This window comes from Chlamydotis macqueenii, chromosome 10 (genome assembly GCF_036417535.1).
Source record: "Chlamydotis macqueenii isolate bChlMac1 chromosome 10, bChlMac1.mat, whole genome shotgun sequence".
Taxonomy (NCBI): domain Eukaryota; kingdom Metazoa; phylum Chordata; class Aves; order Otidiformes; family Otididae; genus Chlamydotis; species Chlamydotis macqueenii.
Genome location: NC_141565.1, coordinates 13,520,049 through 13,541,021, shown reverse-complemented (window position 1 = coordinate 13,541,021; position 20,973 = coordinate 13,520,049). Strand labels below are relative to the sequence as shown.

The 20,973-nt window shown below is 41.0% G+C and overlaps 1 protein-coding gene and 1 long non-coding RNA gene across 2 annotated transcripts in view; one reads left to right on the top strand and one right to left on the bottom strand.

The window, feature by feature from the left end:
• PRKAR2A (protein kinase cAMP-dependent type II regulatory subunit alpha) overlaps positions 1-17,891 on the bottom strand; it is a 61,317-nt gene extending 43,426 nt beyond the window's left edge. The window contains exon 1 of the mRNA XM_086755584.1: positions 17,490-17,891. Within this exon, the coding sequence (XP_086611710.1) occupies positions 17,490-17,742 (253 nt within the window). The 5' untranslated portion in view covers positions 17,743-17,891. The remainder of the gene's footprint in view (positions 1-17,489) is intronic.
• LOC147599560 (uncharacterized) lies at positions 17,522-19,098 on the top strand. The gene is made up of 2 exons (XR_015259553.1): positions 17,522-17,661; positions 18,415-19,098. It is a non-coding gene; the product is annotated as an uncharacterized LOC147599560 (long non-coding RNA).
• The last annotated feature ends 1,875 nt before the right edge of the window (positions 19,099-20,973 follow it).

The following is a 20,973-nucleotide window of genomic DNA, read 5'->3' as shown; positions in this document are numbered from 1 at the left end:
CCTGTGACTATTACTAATATAATAGTTACACATCCATGATTTCCTTCAGGATGTCCCTGCTGGACAGTGGCAAATTCCACCAACCCCTTCCAGATATCCGCTTGATTAGGTGGGGACCATACATTACCATACATTAGGTGGGGCTACAAAGGACTATAATTTTTTCAGAGGCCATTCTGGACCCTAACAGTCCACATGTTAACGTTTCTTTCAGAAAAGCAAAACAGATAGAAATGGACAAGAGTTTTACAGGTGCCAATTTTTTTTTTCCTTCTATTCCCACACCTCCCAGAAGAGAATGGAAACTCAGAACCTGGTCAGAGACAGGCAGGAGAGATTCTGATGGTGTCAACTGAAGCATGCCAGATATTTAGAGGAAGACAAAAGGTCAGGGAACGCTAGGGAGGAAGAGAGTTTTCAGAGTGCGAATTAAGTGAGCATGGAGCATTTAAAGGAAAAAAAAGAAAAGAGCAGATAAATGGAAACTGTGGTCCAGGATTGCCTGTGTACACACACACACTCTACTTTTCTGTAAGAGACTTTTACATCTACTAAGTCTGAAAACAATAACAAAAATAACATTAATACTAAACCCTGTTTTCCTCTCTGCTGCAGGAAAAGTAATAGACACATAGATACCTTTTCATTCCCAATATTTAAAAATAGCTCTCATCAGTAGCAAGAGATAACAAAACATAAAAACAGAATAGCAACACATCCTGGTCTCCAATGTAACTGATTTTTTTAACTTGGATTTTAAAATTACTGACACAAAATGGAAAAACAGTGCCTGGAAGCTTCATCTTAAAGGAGCCCCTCATCCTTGCTTTCAGACATTTTAGAAACTCTCTCACAGAAAGAATGCAATAACTACTTCTGAAGTGAAAAGTTGAGTCAACAAGCAAGGCATCTATGTCAGTTAAAAAAAAAAAAAAAAAGATGTTTTTATGAAGTTATTAAAGTAGTGCTATTTTGGGCTCGCTCTTTTTCTACACAAAGAAGAAAAATTAACATGCGCTCTGGAATGGACAGACTTTAAATAGCTGATAAATTCAAGAAAATCATAAATCTTTACTTGACTCCAAAAGAATTTCGAGGGAACCTCTGACAATAACACCTTAGTCAAGAACTGCTGTTAAAAGTTTTGTCTGTTTTGAATGAAAGGCATTTTAGAAAAATGCACCACTATTTCAATATTCTTATTTTATGACTGAATTTGAACAATCATACATGGTATTATTTTGCTTACGTTTTTCAGTAGATATTAATTTGATACGAAAAGTGACCATCACTCTGTTATGCAATGAACCCCGCTCTCAGAATGCAGGAGTTAATACAGCCTGACTGAAGCCCAAGTACAGCAGAATGAATACCTATCAAGCAGCACTCCACATTATCTGACATTGCAAAGGCATGACCCACGCAGTCCTCTCCTATTTCTCGCTGACATGTTTTAGAGATCCAGCCAAATACAGCACTTCTTCTTTTGCGTTGATTTTTTATGAGAGTAATCTGTATTATGAAGATCGAAGAGATAGCAGTAAGGCATGCACTTGCTGTGCAGACATGAAATTAAACAAATTCCCAGTGCTAAGGTACAATCTCAGCTGAAAAGACACATTTCACGGTGATTAAAGATATAACCATATGCTGATACTACAACAGAGATTGTCAGGGACTGAAATGAAAGACTTAGAAATTTCTTTCAAGGATTAGAAAGACAAAATTATATATTGAGCAGAAAAGGGAAGAGGCTGTGAAGAACTAGGAGAGCTGGGAAGCAACTGACGAATCTTCAAAGCACTGTCAGAAGAGGCAAGACACTGGAGGGTACAGTAAATCAAGACACAGTAAATGAAAAAGGGAAATACTCTTGGGCTTGAGGAGCAAGCTTACAGAGGAAGGCATCAGAGACAGAAGCGTGGGAGCCACATTAGTACTGTCATGAACATTTTAAGAGCCAGAATGATGTTAGCCTTACAAATCCAACATTAAGTAGATGATAAGAAGTAAAGATCCTGACCATATTCGGAAGTGACTTTCATAGGGATTCTCTGACAATGAAAAAGCCAGAAAGGGTCAAAGATGAGTACGAGACTATGCAGCAACAGAATTATCACATCAAAAGAGAAATAAATGCAAGTTTCCTTAAAATAAGTGTTTCATACAGGAAAAGACAGTTGCATCTTACCTAGGGAACGACAAGGCATTTCCCAATCAGTAAGAAATATGGGCAACTCAGCCTAACGTCATGGGGCAGTGGCAAAGGAAGGACAATCTCTTCTTTTTCCACATCTCTTGACTCTTCCCTTCTATCTCACCAGTCCCGCCTTCAAACTACACCTCTTTATTTACAAGACTATGTCATTTAACTACGTCTGGTAAACTACTCAATTTTTATTATTTCCAACTGCGTCTCTTGTATAAATCTCCTTCCGCAGATTAATGAACTGTATACAGGTGAATGCAATGTGAATAAAGATAAAACAAACAAAAAATCCCACAAAAACCTGATACAAATTTGTATACATTTCCTTGTTATTAAATTTGCATTCTATCACAGCACAGAGCCACTGCTAAGTATAAAATTCTAAAGTGTGTAAGTCAATGCCCCAAGGAGCACAGTATCAGTCACTCCTCCTGATCTGCCATTGAAATCAGCCATGACGACTTCATTTTCCATTTTCAAAAGCCTAATTAGAAGCCCCACTATTCTCTTGAACAACTGAATGCATTATATATTATTATGAAAACTTTAATGAGAGCAACAACCCACCGAAGGCCTCTCATGACAGGTAAGTCATTTTCACCAGGCAATTTCTACACTCCTCCCTAAGGGAAATGGCACCCACAACTGTGGTGTGGGACAACATCATTAAAACCAGCTTGAATGAGGTGCAGACACAGCTCTTCCTCACTCTGACCACACCTGGTCACCGCTGTCCTCCCCGAAACCTCATGGGCAATTCTGCTCTTGGTCTCACTGTGGTCTAGATTTTAAAAACATTCTTATCAAATGAATATTATCCTCAAGAATAGCACACAGCTGACTTCCCATACAGCATGCAAACAACACTTAAATAAGTACCCTTGCTGAAGCCAAGAACCTCTTTACAGCTAGGCCAGTAACTCAGAAAAATATTAGCCAGGCAATATAACTGCAATAGCCAAACATAATCCAAATGTAGATCTGGGGAAAAATCTTCACTGAAGTAATATGGATGAAGTGGAAAAGGCTATCACTAGCACTGGCTTTAGTTTTTCCACAGCCTCAGGTATAAGCTGTTGTAAAATTAAGTATGAAAGGGTGGGAGACAAGCATGTCACGGCTATGGGAATAACACTAGTGAGTCAAACAGTGCGCTGGATTTACGTATTTCCCACCTCCTGTCACTGCCTTTATCTATAACCTCTTCCCCTCCTTGTACTCAACTACTCATTCCCTTCTCACACACCTGCATTCTGCCTGAGAGGACACGATAAAGTTACAGTTACCACTCACACAGAAACCCTGCTACTTTCTGTTTCAATGTCACACTTACCCTGTTATTTGCCATTAATATATTCCTACTACCAAGGCTCTACTCCGTATCTCAAGGACTGCCATAGAAGCATGGTAAATACTTAGGTAATTAATCCACACGCTCTCCCAGCTGGATTGCAGCTGTTTTCTAACAGCTAACTTTGGGTTTGCAACACATTACGTCGCAGTGCAGCACTGATGCTCTCGTCACTCTCTCCAGTTCCTGGTCTTGTACTACCTCTCCTATCCAGGATGAACTTGTGTTAACACACCTCACATACCATCTTCAAATCCCAATTAAATACATACACCTATATATACTTTCACACAGCCTTTCTCAATGAACAACTCCTCAAATAACTCGGACATCCTACATTTCAACTATAATCTATTGCCTCATGCTGTCCTTTAGGCAGAGGCATATTTTAAGGCACAGCAAATGTTGCATGCGTTCTTAATATTTTTCTAGGTACATCTGGCATTTAAGACAACTTCAATAAGGCATAATGTCGTATTTTTATTTTGATGCATAATGAAGAGTTGATTTCCTCCTATATATAAAGAAAGATGATGGCAATACAGAGATATTCTTGTGGTTTAGCAATGAAAAACAAACAAAAAAAAGGAATAATTTTGAACTGCCTTTCAGCTTCCACCAAAAATCCAACCTTAATTTTACATTCACTGTATTGTATTTTAAAGAGATTCCATCTGCTCTGTCTGTCGTAACATTAATATTCAGAAGACATCTGCAGGGTGCAGACCAAGCTTTTAATTGGAATCATGTCACAGCTACCATCACACAACACTGAATGTAAATGTTGGCTATCTGCACTTGGCAGCTGCTTGGCAGCCTTATTATAAAGTCCTACTGAGACTGATAGTGTCTTTAAATAATGCGGTATCGGGACATAAAAGATATCTTGAAAAATCAAATATTTACTATCATGAAACATTTTTACAATGCCATCCATATCTAATAGTTTACTAGCACCTTAAACTACTTATAAACAAAATACTGTTTATATTCAGACATAATTTTCAAAGAGAGCCAAAGTGATACAACTGAACACTCACGTCTTTCATTATGATAGATATTTAAGTAAATCTAAACATGCACACAAAGGAGGACAAAGAAAACTGAACTTCAGTGCAACTGAAATTGTGCAGTGAAGCTTAAAGCATTTATGAAAATCTAAAGCTCAAGCATTGCTAAGCACGTGAGAGCACCTGAATAAAAGAATTCCATTAAGAGGTGTGCTCAGTGACTTCAGACATTTTCCTACAATGTTAGGCTAATTATTCTAGAATGAACAATATAGTTACCTTTTTTAAGAAAAAAAAAAAACTACTAAGTTAATAGCATCATCATTTGCTTCAAATCCTTGCCAAACCATGATAATATAAAATTACATTTTCCCAATTATCTATATATTTTCAGCTCGTGCTGTTCTGTAAGTTTTTGACAAATGGGGCAATCTATATGGAGAAAAGCGTATGTAACACTAAAGTTATCCGTCCAATACAAGCAATTAGTTGTTACACCATTAAACTGATCTAATATATGCTGCATGTTATATAAATCTCATCAGTAGGCAAAAGGAAGGTAGGAACTCTCAGAACAGCAACGTTTGCCTTTCATGAAATACACATTTTGTCAGGGAATTTGTCTTTCACAATCTTTGCCACAGTATCACAACAAGCTTTTTCACAAATTTAACAGAACTTCAAGACCATAGCTCATTAAGATACAGATATGTTGCCACAAAAATGATAACACAAGTAGAGGCAACATAAGAACAGAAAGTCATCGCGATCCAACTGTTCTAACTCTAGCGCCCTTCTCTGACAGACTAATTGGCTTAACGGATACGGCTTAGCTTCAGTACAGCTTCCAACACAAATAAGTGAATTACACAGAAGGGGAAGACGCAACTGTTTGTGCTCAGGGCATACATACATGGTCAGTCTCAAGCCTGTACTCGCGCATCCACTACCATTTTAGAACACATTATGGTGGAAGGGCAACAACAACAACAACAACAAAAAAAAAAAAAAAAAACAAAAAAAACCACAAAAGGACAGAGCAAGGTTTCAGTCCCAAACCTCAGCACACAACCAGCCAATCAACAACCACTGACTGCAGCAGCACTTCCAATCTACTTCAGTGCAAAGGGAAAAAGGGTAGGTCTTAGCTTTCCATCAGTGGTACAGAGCTGGTCTGCTCAAGTTTCCACTAGAACGGAAAGGAAGAATTAACGTGGGCAGTTACGGATGAGCTGCAGTATAAGAAGCTTTTCCTTTTGCCTCTCAGCTATTTACAGTCTCGGATAAAACAGATTGGAGTCACTCTCACAGTCAGGTACTGTATCTCATGTGACAGACAGTAAGAAACAACTATAACTGAACTTGTTCTACAAAATAGAGCAATTTTGAAGGAAAATATGGAAGAGAAGATTTGAAGCTCAGTAGAAACAACCAGCAGTACTGACAGGGCATAGTGTTTTATATGCTCAGCATGGATGTTACACAGCTATACTTGCCAGGTCAACCTGAGCTCAGGATGGTATAATTATAGATACATAGGTAGGATTTAAGAATAGCATCCTACAGCTAAAACAGGAGGCACATAAAAGCCCATAGTTTCTCAGTTGGGTTGCTTGTGATTTCATTACCAGTTGCTACTTTCCTATCATTACTGATCTGGGTGATGAAACATAGCATATTTTTACATAAGACAAAGCTGAAATGAGTTGTGCTGTCATCCGATTTGATCTCTATAAAAGAGCAAAAGGAATTTCAATTAGAAACACCACCACCAAGCGTCACTTCAAGCTGATTCAGAGCCTAATCTCACACATCCACATTTAAATCAGGGCATAAGTACACTTGCATACGCCAGGCAAGACACGCTAGTTCCATGGCACCCGGGGCTGCGTTAGGAGCAGTGTGGCCAGTAGGTTGAGGGAGGTGGTCCTTCCCTTCCACTCAGCCCTGGTAAGGCCAAACCAGGAGGAGTACTGTGTCCAGTTCTGGGCTCCCCAGTAGGAGAGACATGGACATACTGGAGAGAGTCCAGCAAAGGGCCACAAAGATGATGAAGGGACTAGAGCATCCCTTGTACGAGAACAGGCTGAAAGAGCTGGGACTGTTAGCCTAGAGAAGATAAGGCTCAGAGGAGCTCTTATCAATACCTGAAGGGTGGGTGCAAAGACGATGGAGCCAGGCTCCCTTCAGTCCTGCCCAGTGACAGAACAAGAGCCAATGGACACAAACTAAAACACAGGAGAGGCCACTTTAACATGAGAAAACACTTTTTTTTTTTACTGTGAGGGTGGACCAAGCACTGGCACAGAGAATCTCCATCCTCTCCAGATGAGAGAACATCTCCATGTCCTCTCATCTGGACACGGTCCTGAGCAACCATTCTAGGCTGCCTTGCTTAACCAGAAGGGTTGGACAAGATGACCTCCAGAGGTCCCCTCCAACCTCAACCATTCTGTGATTCCGTAAAGATACTCTAACAGCTCTTTAAAACTCATACTTCGCTTCCAGTTTAAGTTCCAATGGCAAGATTTATGCTTCTAACAATATTAAGTCAAAATTCAGCAAAGCTTACTTAAAACACAACACAGTTTTAGAAAGAATAATCTCCATGTAAAAAAAAAAAAAAATTTTGACAGACAAAATCTCAGATCAGAACAAAATACTAAAAATACCCCCAAAAACTAGGCGCACATACACACTTCCAGTAATAACATCATGTGCACTTTCACAGGTAGAGGATTTTGGGGAAAAGAGGAAGCGTGAAGACAGATAAATTTGTCCTGTTTCCTAAGAAAGGATAGTAGTAAAAAACAGTGTGTTCTCCCCAGACCAGGGAAAATCCTCTTTTATGCTCATGAATGTTTGAAGTCCCTGCAAGAGGGCACAAGTTAGCATTCATCCTAACACAGCAGTAACAATTAAAAAAAAAAAAAGAAATCCCCCTCACCAAAGTGAGCTGCAGCAGGTGGCAAGTACTACATGGTGCAGCTTCCAGATCAACAGATTTTTAGTAACACAACTTCTAGTACAAAGCTCCCTCCAGTCACGGCTACATACTACCGCAAAACGAATGGTACACATTGCAAATCTTTTAGCTATGGAGATAACAGTGTCTGCGCGTAAAAGCTATGAAAGGTAAAAAAAAAAAAAACCAAAAAAAAAACCAAACACACTAGCAAAAACAATACACATCACAGACAGTTATATTTTTTCATAGTGCTATGAGAAAAAGACACAAGGCATAACACTTAATAATTAAGTGTTTTCAGAAGCGAGAAATTAAAATGAGCACAAGGATGTAAGAGATGCTTACATAGAACACGAGAAACTGAAGCCCAGTTTATGGCTGTTTATCATAATGCAACACAATCTCAAGATTAGAATTAAAATCATCACACAAATTACATCCAGTGATGTTTCATTTCTATATGCTTGAGAAACTGGAGTGTTTAAAGTAAAAATCAATCATCACGACTGAGTAATATTAAGTTTTAGCATTTTAGAACAAGAATACTTGTGGAATCTTCCCCCCTCCTTCCCCAAAGGTGTCAAAGACTGAAAATTAATCTATTTTAATGAGCCATCTTTCATAACTTACCCCTGAGAAAGCTCTGAGTCTTACAAATACTTATGAATTATAATCAGAAACACTGATAACATTAAATGTTAAAAAAAAAGTTTCAGAACAATTACTTAAAAAAACAAAACAAAAAAAAACAAAACAAAAAAAAGAAACTCCATCACCTTTGAATTTTCATTCTGGAGCTGTCCATGAGACATCATTCATAGAGAGGTACTCTCCATATCCATGACAACCTGAGACTGACCAGATCCGTACACTACAGCACATCCTTACGGAAGCAATTCTTCCTGAATGATCAGAATTAGCACAAGTGTTGCCACAGAAATGGCAGTGTTTACTGGAGCCCCAACAGGAAAAAAACATACAAATATTTGTATTTTTCTTTTCTTAAATTTCTCCTGTGGAATATAGTTTTCTCAATAGGAAGCAGAAAACAATATGCCATCCCAAGGGAGGAAGAACCAAAATGGAAATGAAGGCCCATTGTGACATCCTGCTTTATACAGCCTGTCAATATACAATCACCAAGAACAAGGAACGTGGCACTACAATTTATTCAAAAATATACAGGGAAACTACAGAGTAGTTTCTCAGCCCTCATCTAAAAACCACACAGTTCACTCCCCACACCGACTCCATACATGTTCTTAGAATATTCTGCAACAATAGTAGCAGTATTTAAAGCTTTGCAATCCTTCACTACATACAACGCAGATTCAGAGAAGGACAGCAACCGTCACTGAAGGAAGAACCAAAACCACCATTTCATCTCCCAACTTGCAATCCTAATCCTTCTTCACACAACAGTTTAGAGAGAAACTTTGTGACAAGTTGCTCAATTGTGCTGGTAAGGCCCCACAGATCATCTTGGTTTGGACTTCACCAACACCCACAAAGGAGTGCAGGGTTCCAGACTTTTGTAAAATGACCTCAGAACAGAACCTGACATCATGCTAGCTGGAAACCGAGTTCCTGAAAATCATATACCATTTCTGAGGAGAAGCAAAGCTGTTCTTCAAGCCACCCTCAAAGTTAACAGGAAGTAGAAGGAGGGAACAGAAAGTAGCGTAATTTTTTTTAGAAAAACAAAAACCAAGTTAGTTTGTTGTTGTTTTTAAATTATCACAAAAGCAGTGCTACAGAAGGAATACCTGCAGTCCCTCCCACATGCCTTGAAGGCAGGCTGTTCTTAGAGAGGTCTTCTCCCCTAAAGGGAATTTCCAAGTCTGTACACAGACCAGAATTGCCACTACTCATCATTTGCAATTTCTACACAGACAATAAATGCCCCAGGATGGAAACAGCTGATAGCTAAACTGCTACTAATACAACGCTGGGCTTCATTACACACAGCTTTTTATATTTATGAAACAGAGGCCAAATCCTAGCAGTATGATAACTGTAAGACAGGCTTGCTTTCTTCTAAACTTCCTATTCCCTACTCATTAAAATACACAGAGAACACTGCCACGATCACTACAATTTGTGAGATCGTGAAAACAAAACACCAGTGATCACAAAGCAGCTGCTTGTTCTGTGTAACAGATTTCTGGAGTTTCCTCCTGATAGTCCCTTTTCAGATCTGTACTTTCAAAATAAAAGGATGCTTTTGTATTAAGGGATCTCATAAGCACACATCTTTTACTATAATTAGTATCTTGGTGCGAGAGTCTTCTATATATCAGTGTTTCATCCACACTCAGATCTCCCAAATTCCCCACTAGTTTCTTTACTAACCAATGCTCCTGTGATTTACAATTTACCTTGTCTGTTTCATATTACAGTGATGCATGAAGATACTAAAAATGCAGAGTGCAGAAGAGTACACATAATTTGCTATGGAACTGACAGTACCTCAGGAAAAAAAAAATTAAACCTAAGTGAATCAAAGAATCTTGATGTATCAAAAAAAAACACCAAACAATTGTTACATACCAAAGAAGTACTGATGCAAAGCCAGACGTGGATCACAAGATGCAAGTGCAGCAGCATATCTCAAGGAATCTAAAGGGCTGTTGCAGAGACAAGAACAATGTCCCTCTAAAAGAGGAACTGGTATGTTTGTTATGTTTGTCATTGACACCCTCTTCTTTCACAAAAAAATATGAATGATCATTCATGAAGTTGAAACTGTTACTAGGGAAAATGTTACCAGTGAGAAACATTCATAGCTCATCTTGGCTACACTTCCAGTTCGCATCTGAATAATGAGCAACTGCTCTTTGTTAAACATTAATGCTCTTTAATGACTGACTGGTGAATAATTTGAAGTGAGCTTGTTCTCTGTTGTCTCCTCTTCTTCCCCGAGATCTCCATTGTTCTATTTTAGACAAGAGTGTACAACTAAACTTCAGTATTAGCAAAAGGGGAAGATGGCACTCTACAACACTGACAGAATTGTCTCAGCACTCTAATATTAATTTATTAAATGAAAAAAACAGCACAGCTAAAAAGAAGCTAGTATACAGTACAATATCTAGTATCACAATACAATAATTTCCTTTAGCTTAATTTTAGAACCAGCTAGAAGAAACCAATTTTAGAAGTTTCATACATTTTGTCTTACAATAAACTTTTTCAATGCGGGAAAAAAACGCTTTTAAGAATTCAGGAATAATTTACAAAGGCTAGTTATCCACTTCCTTTATGGTTAATGATACTCTTTTTAGACAGTAATGCACTTTCTATCTGCCCAAAGTAACAGCAGGATACCAAAAGAACAGAAACTGAGTCCAGAATTTCATTCATCTGTACAGTTATAGTTAGTATCAAAAGCTCTTTCAGGAAAGATCAAGCGTAACTGTTAAGTGAAAAAATTACCAGCAAGAGATCACAAATATAATTTAAAATAAATTTGAAAGAGTACTGGTTGCTTCTTCACATTCTAGGATGTACAGATTACTTAAGGAAAGCAGAATGATTAGGTGAAGCCACTGAGAGCAAACTGGAATAAGAGGATACCTTCCTCAAGAGATTTTAAGGACTGTCTACTAGATGCTATAGGAATAATAACAGTGCTGATGACAGGATGTCACAAATAACACCATGAAGTTTACTATGTCAAAATTGCAAAAAAAAAAAAAAAAAACAACCTTACCTTTTAACATAGAAGTTCCTCCTTCCTGATGTAAATCAATATACATTTAGCAATATCCAATGACGTTTGCAAATTTCAGTTAACTCCTCTACAATTCTCTGCTTCACAGCCAGCCAGCAGCTTTTATCCCTTAACTTCATACTTTTAGTTCTTTTACAATCTCGGGTAAGACTGATGTATTACACCTGTATTTTAATTAAATTTTTATTTGTACTGAAGATTACTGATGAAACTTTCCTTCAGGCTCCACTGAGATACAAATGGTGACATCCTTAGAACTACGTCACTTACTTTTAAAAGTCCTAGTCTAATCTTGTAACAGAGTAAGTAAAATCTTAAGAACAAATGCTGAAAAGCAAGTCTTTTGTGATAAGAAAATAGAGAAGAGGAGAAAAAAAAAAAAAAAAAAAAAAACCCCACCCTCCAGGAGAAAAAAGCCTTAGATATTTTGTCCAAGTAACTAAAGACAAGTGAAATCAGTCTTCCTTAACACTTAGTTTATCTTCAAAGTTCCCCCGTGTGAACAAGATAAATATAGGGAGTGAAGTTCCATTAGTACTAACAGCAGTTACTCTATTTAATCCTTCAGATTTAAGTCAGTGAGAATTGTCCCTGCAAAAGCAGAGACGTGTGCGAGTAAAGCAGCTGCACAATGGTAGTCTTTCACTTGGTATTTTTTATGTTAAACACGTTCAAGATACTACCCTGCCAAGACCTATTGAAATCAGAAAATTAAATGTAGAAATATATTAGTGATGCATCCATGTTGATAATGTTTTAAGAGGACTGCTTTGCTTTATAATTTATTTCATGTTATTGATGGAGATCAAAGAATAAATAAAACTAAAGTTTCTTCTACACCCTTAGGTTGTTAGATTTGCTTACACATACACTCTTTTAAAACATGTTATAAAGAAAGTATGTGCATTTCTTTAAATAGTAAATTCAAATGCAATTAGATTATGAAATAGAGCTTCTTCCTCCATTTCCTTAAAAATCTAGAGACTACTTAAGTAGAGCACAAAACACCTGTGTTATAATCACTATTAAGCTGCTAAGCCACATGAGTTAATCAAACCAATTTCAAACAGGGGAGGGGGGGAAAAAAAGGAAAAAAAAAAAAAAAAAAGATGTAGCACTAGTAATTGTCAGATTATAAAAGTGACCACTGTGCTACCCAGATTTTAAATAGAGTAGCTATTTTGGATTGAATTTGCATCATACAATGCAATAATACTGTAAAAAAAAAAAAAGACGTTCTGCAAAGAGAGGCTCTTTTAATGTTAAGTACAAAACAAAACAAAACACACCAGGGTGAGGAGAGAGCTACTGTGCTTTATTCCCAGTAAATTAACAATTATGGAGGAAGCAGATGAACATACTACTAAAAAGTTAAAAGTACTTTCATTTTAGAGGTGCCAGTGTCTCACAGGAACGCTTGCAATAAGCCATGAATCTGAATTATATCTGAAAACTTGGGCAGTACTCTTCAGAAGGACCACTGTTCCTGTTCTGTCCTTCAAAAGTCCTAACATCATCTGACTTCTATCATTCAATAAATTTCCTCAAATTATTTCTGGAAAACAGCAAGGGGTTATGCCTGACCTGTAAACTGATGCAGGTAGAGCATAAATTCTTTGTGATTGATGTAACACAGTAATTCCTGAGGAATTCCACAGGACACATCAGCCAAATACAGAACAAGAAAACATAAGGAAATGATGCTTAAGAATAAGAGAAGTGAGTAACCTGAAACAGTTTTAATTGAACATTAAGCATTCCTGTCAACAATTCAAAAAGACAAAGACTTCAAAGATGGACTGAACTCTTATTCAGTATCATGTCCAAGATCTAATGACGTAAAAGTGCATTTCCCTATTCCCTTCTGCACCGATACCCTATTGACATTTTAAAGATGACATTTAGCAAATCCTTGAATTTTAATTGAGAAGCTGAGCGCAGAACTAAACAGGATCTTTTAACCTGTTCATCCAGATTCATACACACCATTTTCCTTCATAACAATAGAGCATACTGAAGAGGATTATTTCAAAAGCAATATATTAAGAAGTGTTCTCTTTTGCTCAGGGAGCAGCTGAGAAGCGCACAATCTTTCCTTCGTTATAAAGGTGAAACTCTGAAGGAAAAATTGGTTTTGCGCTAAAATATTTCTCATTAGTGAAAACATCTGAGTTGCTCAGGTTAGTACAAAATCCCAAAACCATTTTAGTTCCACTGCTAGTTGGACTTCATCTCTCCAAGAACAAACACAGGTGCTTTTTTTTTTTTTTTAAGTAATTAAGCACTATTACAAACAAGGAGACATAAAATGGAACCTTAACGGTGCAGCACCTTGCACCTTTGAGCAATTGCCTCAACTGACAGGGAAGGAAAGCTGCCTGCCTTCCTTCAGATGTGCTACTCACAACAGAAGGTTCCCCAAAGCCATGACTAAGTCTCAAACAGTGGACAGATCATTTCTGTGGCTTTAACTTCACAGCCTTAACATATCAATTCAGAGCTTAGTTGTTAAAATTACAAGTGTCACGGTCAAGGACATATTTTAAGAATATATATCCATCCTTGGCTACATCCTCAGCCTGATTTTTGAAGTTGTCACTTTGCATCTTTTCCTAATTCTATCAATTTTGCAGTTATACCAGTCAAATACAGGCTCTGAGGAAAGCTTTGTAGGTATAAATGATCTGCCACAGCCTACTGCATAAATATTTCTGAAGGCTTCCCCCCCCACACTATCATCATGTTCTTTCCACACATTCCTCACGCTCCACCCTCTGCCAAACAGCCACATCCTGATGTCCTTTGATCACATATGCAAGAACTATTAAAATCAGCGATGAAACTCCAGGGCATTCAGAGAATAAATATCATAGAACCACAGAATCATAGTATGGTTAGGGTTGGAAGGGACCTTCAAAGGTCATCTAGTCCAACCCCCCTGCAAGGAGCAGGGACATCTCCAACCAGATCAGGTTGCCCAGAACCCCGTCCAACCTGGCCTTGAATGTTTCCAGGGATGGGACATCCAGCACCTCTCTGGGCAACCTGTGCCAGAGTTCTACAACACTCATGGTAAAAAATATAAACTTGGAAGCAATTTCTTAAGTGTCTCAAGAGACTAGAAGTCTTTTTTTGTAGTCCAGTTAGTTTCAGTGACTTTTACCGCGTTGATGGAGTGCCATTATGGCAGAAAGGAACCACTGGTGTCACTATGACTACATGAAGACATGGCGTGGTTCAGACCAAAGGCAAAGAGCTTCTACTTCTTGCTTCTACTACCATATGCACTCAAAGCATACCAAAAAACAGATAACTTGTCTGAAGTGTTCTCTAACTCACAGCATGCAGGTGCAGCATAGCGAGATACACAAACTTAATATTGTGCCAGAAGAAAAAACATTAAGACAACCACATGATTTCTGCAGATATCTTTCATACCCCCAACATATACAAGCAGGTTAATTATTTAAACTAGCTTTAAATTTTCTTAACATAATACCCTCACAAACACACCACTGCTCAATTTCATCTTTATGTTTAAAAACAGCTATGTAAACATTTTTAAAATATCCATTTGACCTGACTTTGTAACCAGAAGGTAACAAAGTGTTAACCTAGGAAAATACAGGGAAATTGACTGAAATCTTTCCTAAGTTGTCCAAGATGAAAAAATGCAGCCTTCATAAACAGTACTAGGGTCTGTCCAACGAGTTTATCTGAGACTCTCTCATTTTGTGTCTTTTCTCTATCTTTAAGTATCCTTCAAATGTCAAGCAGTCTATAAGCACGCAGGATCTGGTCTTCCACAGCAAGGTAAAAGTATTTTCCTGTCTATAAAATTAAATGAGGACAGAGAGATCAGAACCTCTAACTTAACATTTTCTAGTTAATAAAGCCTTCTATGACAGGTTACAATGGAAATGTAAAAAACACATAGCCAGGGCGGACTGCCCCCCATAATGTTAAACAACGTCAGGAAGAATCATTTCCCTGACCCAACAGAGGGATCCTCACCTGCTGTTAAACAGAACATAGCGCTCTTCCTCCCCCAGGTCTTTGAAACTGTAAGAAGGGAATAGCTCAGGTTTTCAGATAAGAAGCAAGACAGCATTACTGACAGTGCCGCTTGCCTCAAGGGTTCTGACTAGCACAGGAGACAACGACCAGCCTTGTTAATTTAGTTTTCTCTCCAAAATAGAAAGATGATGAGCAGAAACTTGAAGCAAAGGAACCCCCCTTCTGCTTTGGACAGCCTCACCACAAAAAGCTGTATTAGAAAAGCTGTTTGCCACCACCAAGGTTTTAGATTTTTATCTGAAAATATTTCACTTCAGAAGATCCTTTCAAGCTCGAGTTGCCAACATCCACTAGCAAAACTCTACACCTACTTCCCTGAGGAAGATCTTCCAAACCCTAAAACAAGAAACCAGTCTCAAAATAGACACTGATCCCAAATTGATCAGACAACCAATCTCAAAATTACTTTGAAAGCTCTGGTGAAGCGGGTTTTTTGTTTATGTTTTTGTTAGTGTGATTGAGTTTTTTACAGAAAACACTATCTACTGAGATATTGCAAATTTCAAAAAATTTAGTGCATTTTTTTCAATCTATAACTTTATTTTAAAATAATATATTTTAGGAGAAACTATATGTACTTTTATATCTAAAGATGTTTGAAAATATCGCTGACTTGGGTCACATTGCAGGACAAATTCACTTGTATTTATCATCGCAAATCCATGCTCACACTTGGACATCCCCTTAGCTTCAATCCAGTCACGACCAGTGTACATCTCTTTACCCTTCACCTTTCATCTTTTCTCCCTCACACTCTAAACAGAACCTCTCTCTCCACAGAAAAAATAAACATTCAAATCTAGACAGTGATTGCAAAGTGCTTTTTAATTCAGACTATATATTTTATTCTTGTCCTCTTGCATATTTCACGTCGCATTTAAGTTGTGTATTTTCAAGAGCAGAAGCAGTGTTATACTCTGTAGAGTTCCCAGTCTAAAAGGGCTGCCGGTGTCTCAATGCTTCACTAATGAAAGCAATGATTTATTCCACAGTTTAATTTCTTCTTGTTTAACAGTTAACCAGAGCACAGATGTAAGAACACACCACATCCACAAGGAGACATATAATGATTAGTCTAAAAGAGGATCCTCTGTCAATAAAAGTCAGAAACCTTTACCCACGTTATAGGTCAAGGGCATAAGACCTCCAAACGAGGGCACTGAAAGTTTAGGGAAAGCATGCCTTTTCTGCTACCTTTAGTTAGCTTCTAATAACGAGGGAGTACTCAGTAATTTCAGGTCCAAAATTCTGGGCATGCCAAGAAGTACCATTCACAAACATTTTCAATAACTTTTTGCATTGCAGCTCAATTACAGCCCAAGTAATAAACACCGCGCATTGCACGACACACACAGCACATTCTGAAGGGAAAAAAAAAAATGAAGTACCACAAGTGGCGTTTAATTGCCCTGATCGGGTATGTCGTCTACCTCAGAGAGCTATGGTATAAGCAGGAGTACACAGGTGGGTTTGAATTTTCACCGTTTAGTAACATATTTTAAAGTTATTTCAGTGGTTTACAATAACCACTTTAAACACACACCAGTGGCAACAAGCATCCCCAGCTTCGCTCAAAAAGCACTCGCCCACAAGGATTTAAAGACAGAAGTGTAAAGATAAGTGCAGAAGAGGCTGCACAATAACACATGATCTTCCCTATCACATGCTTGGCAGTCCGCTCCATCCACTCCGGTAACTCCGCTCGGAGCCCAGGCGCAGTTCTGGCCGTTACGCGGCAGATCCGCACACCGCCTTTCCGACAGCCCGCCCAGGGAAAGAGCCCCTGCCCGCAGCCTCCGGGCCTAACGCCGGGGCGGGCAGGGGCGCGGGGACGGCTCTCCTGCACGGGCACGGCGAGGGACGGGTCCCGCCGGCGGCGCCCAGCAGCACCGGCCACGCTGCGGCGGGGCTGCCCGGGGACGCGGCCGGAGCCTCCCCGTCATTCAATCCATCCCGCCCGCTCTCCCGTTCCCGGTGCGCCGAGGACAGGGGTGGCGGAGGAGCCCGGCCGGCCTTGCCGGGCTGCTTCCCGCCCCGGGGTCGGGGGGTGCAGGACCCCGCCGCCGCTCCCGGCCCTGCCCGGCCGCCGCTCACCGAACCGGGCGGCCCCACCGCCGCCGCCCCTCACCGCCGGTACTTACGCTCGAAGTCGGAGTCGGAGTCCTCGTCGCCGCGGTCGGGCTCCCCTTCGCCGTTGGACTCGGTCTGCATGGGCTCCCCGTCGAAGCTGACCACCCGCCGGCCGTCGCCGGCCGCCTCCTGGTCGCGGGCATCCCGCAGGCGGGCGAAGTAGTCGGCGGCGAAGCCCAGCAGGTCGGACGGCCGGTGCCGCAGCACCTCCACCGTGTAGCCCTGCAGCAGCTCGGTCAGGCCCGGCGGGATCTCGATGCTCATGGTGCCGGGGACCGAGGAGGAGGAGGAGGAGGCCGCCGCCTGCCTGCCTGCCTCCCTCCCTCCGTGCCTCCGCGGCCGGCTGTGGCGGTGGCGGGCTCGGGGCCTCCCTCCGCGGGCGCTGACTGACTCCCGCCGCTCCGGTCACACGAGCCGCGCCGGAGGGGGGCGGGGGAGGGAGGGGAACGGGAGCGGCGCCGGCTGCGCAGGCGCGGGGCGGCGCGTGCGTCACTGCCAGGCGCGGCGCGAGCCGGGGAGCCGGGCACGAGGGCGGCGGCGGCGCGCGCGGGGCGGGAGGGGTGGCGGCGGCGGCGGCGGAGGGGGGGGGGGGAGGCAGCGGGTGTCCGGTAGCAGCGCGGGGCGGGAGCGGGGGTTCCGGGAGCGGCGGCGGGGAGGCGGGTGTGCAGGCGCGAAAACGGAGCACGGGGCGGCGCTGCCGCCCGGGCAGAACGGGCTGAAACCGTGACGGCCCCGCCGCGGCGCTCCGGGAGGGGCCCGTGGCGTCTTTGGGAAGCTGTGGAGCGGAGCTGGCCGTGGTGGCGGGGGCGGGGCACTGGGCCTCGGGGCTGCCCCGGAGCGGGTGTGCGCAGCGGGCGGGAGGCTGCCGCCGCTGCTGGGATTTTCTTTATTTCACATCGTTGACCCCGTTTCTAATTTCTTCCTCTCTTCCCTCAGGGTCTCCGCGAGGGCGGCTCAGAGCTCCCTCGGGAGTGGCAGATGGAGGTTTTCGTGGCTCCTGATCGGATCTAATCTAAATCTTGATCTAATTCTTGGCTGGCATTAGATTTAGGCCCCTCCGACTCCTCCGTCAGAATTAAGTCATTCAATAAATATTCTTAAAACCAGTGAGCACAAGAGAAAAAGCGTGGAGGTCTTCACACCTTTTGGTAAAAGCCATGTAAAGCCATGGTGTCATCTCTGAAACCGTGGCTTAATCATTAAAGAGCACTAAAGACGAGAAATTTCAGAAAAGTGAACCGTCTCATCAATTGCTCGTGTGTGTGAGCTTTGGCGGTAGTTGTTCATATGTTGTTAAATGTGCTTTATTCCGGTTTTTGCTTGTATTCCTTGTGCAAAACCTGTGATCTGTTGGTGTGTGCCAGGGAGGTTTGGCGGATGCCCCGGGGTGGGTGGCTGGCTGGGTGGCGTTGCTGGAAAGCTAGCCCTGGAAGAAAACGGGCCTGTGCAAACGTGAGCCGCAGGGAATAGGGATGTTGGCTTAGTGACACTGCTGCATGTTGTTAGTGTAAATATTTTTATTTAATTCTTCTTTTGTTTCAACAATAAAAGGGCAGAAGCCAACTTGTACTCAAAATACAAGATTCCACTTAGAAGCCCGGAATTGGCTGAGGCAACTTACTGCGTGTTTTGTTTATATTTGCTCGTGTGCCAAAGTGTCCCGTCGCTTGTCCGGATGGTTCTCACCACACTCCCGTACAAAGTCTCTTCATCGCCCTTGCACGGGGGGCATAACTGTGGATCCCAGAACACCACATTCACTGCTTTTACTGACTTCATTGTCAGCAAGGGAGGCCGGTTGGAAATCTCGTGGCACTCACTGCAGCACCCAGCCTCTCTGGTAAAAGGTGCTCTTTATAGTACAGCTGCTGTATTTTTCACGCAGCTTAAGATTACATTTTGCATCTATACAAAACGAACGAATTAAAAACAAGCACAGGAGGCAGATTTACCACATCCTGGAGATTTTGTACGAAGCTGTTTCTCTTCATTTTTATTCTTTTTTTTTTTTTTACAGCAGGCACAACAGTTGCAGTATCCTTTTTCTCAAAATATAATTGATACTGATTTTTCGTTTAGCACTCCTGCCATGTTGTCTTTCTGATGGTCTCGAACAATACGAGAGCACATTTCACTGCTCCATGTATATGCTTTAACTACTGATGGAACTGGTACAGGGAAATGGTTCCGATGAGCCAGAAAACTGTATTTGGTTAGTTTCTCCACAAAATTAACGTTTTTGGTGAGATCTTTCCTTTGCCAGTTGGATGCTGAACATACTACTGGTGGTGAAAGGGTGAAAATGAAATTTTAAGAACGCTGTAAAAATGAGAAAGTACTGCAAAGAATAAAAAGCACTGGCAAGTAGGATCAGAGGAAGAAAGTCTAATTCCAAGGGAAACGCTTGTTTTTCTTTCCCACTGTCTTGCACAATAGCCAGCCACCTGACAAGTGCCTGCTTTTGGCATTTGTCAGCCCTTGTATCAGCTTTTAGTATTTGTTGATAATTTTCTCTCATTCGTGCCTGTGGATATAAATCTGGTTATTTATATGAAAAAAAAAATGTGTTACCAGTAAATATTGTGGAGTCTCTGAAGACCTACATTGCGTTAGCCTTCCAATATTTATATGTCCACGCGTAACTAATCGGCTTCAGAGGAAAGTAAACAGCAGAGGTCTGTTTAGCCTCTTTCTGAAGGTCAATGGACAAAAAGCATCCAAGGTCACATGAAGCACATTTTCAAGCTGATTTACACCACAGTTTATCCCCTTTCTTTATATACCTTTTTATTTTGTGAGCGTGAGAATTGATGTTGCTTATATGCAAGGGACTTGCCTGTGATCGAGTTAATTGTAACACTGCCTGCTGTGCATACATATAGCTCATCATGCGCTTTCCTTCACCCGGAATTTGCATAACTTTTAAAATTATTACTATAATAAGCATCTGCATTAAAAGAATGGTAGAAAAGAAATTAGGAAATGCACTTGCAGCCTTAATTTGATCCCCTTTATAATAATGTTTTCAATTCATGCAGCATGACCAATGCAATTTCTTTCCGCTGGCTTCATGGTGTATTCAGCACCCAGCACGGCACTAGATAAGACTTGTGTAACCGATGAAGCTGGTCCCCACAGTATTTCTGTCAAAATACATACATTTTTCAGAATCCTATTTTCTCCTAACAATTTTTTAGTGTCTGAGAGCTATTCTGGTATTTATCATGTGTCTGTGCTCCCAAGTGTTGAGGTCTCTTCCCCTCACTCTGCCTGTCCTACCCGGTGCTGCGTGACTTTGATGCACACCCTTAGTGAAACTGCGACGGAGCTTCAGTGCTTGTCCTGCTAGCGGGAGCAGCAAAGTAGCAAAATAGTCTGTGTAGTCTTGCACTGGGGAAAAATAATCAGATTAAACATCCAGACTGGCTCTTTCAAAAGTAAAATAAATCCTTTTATAACAAGTAATAATTTACTTCTCATAAACCTGTCAGCACC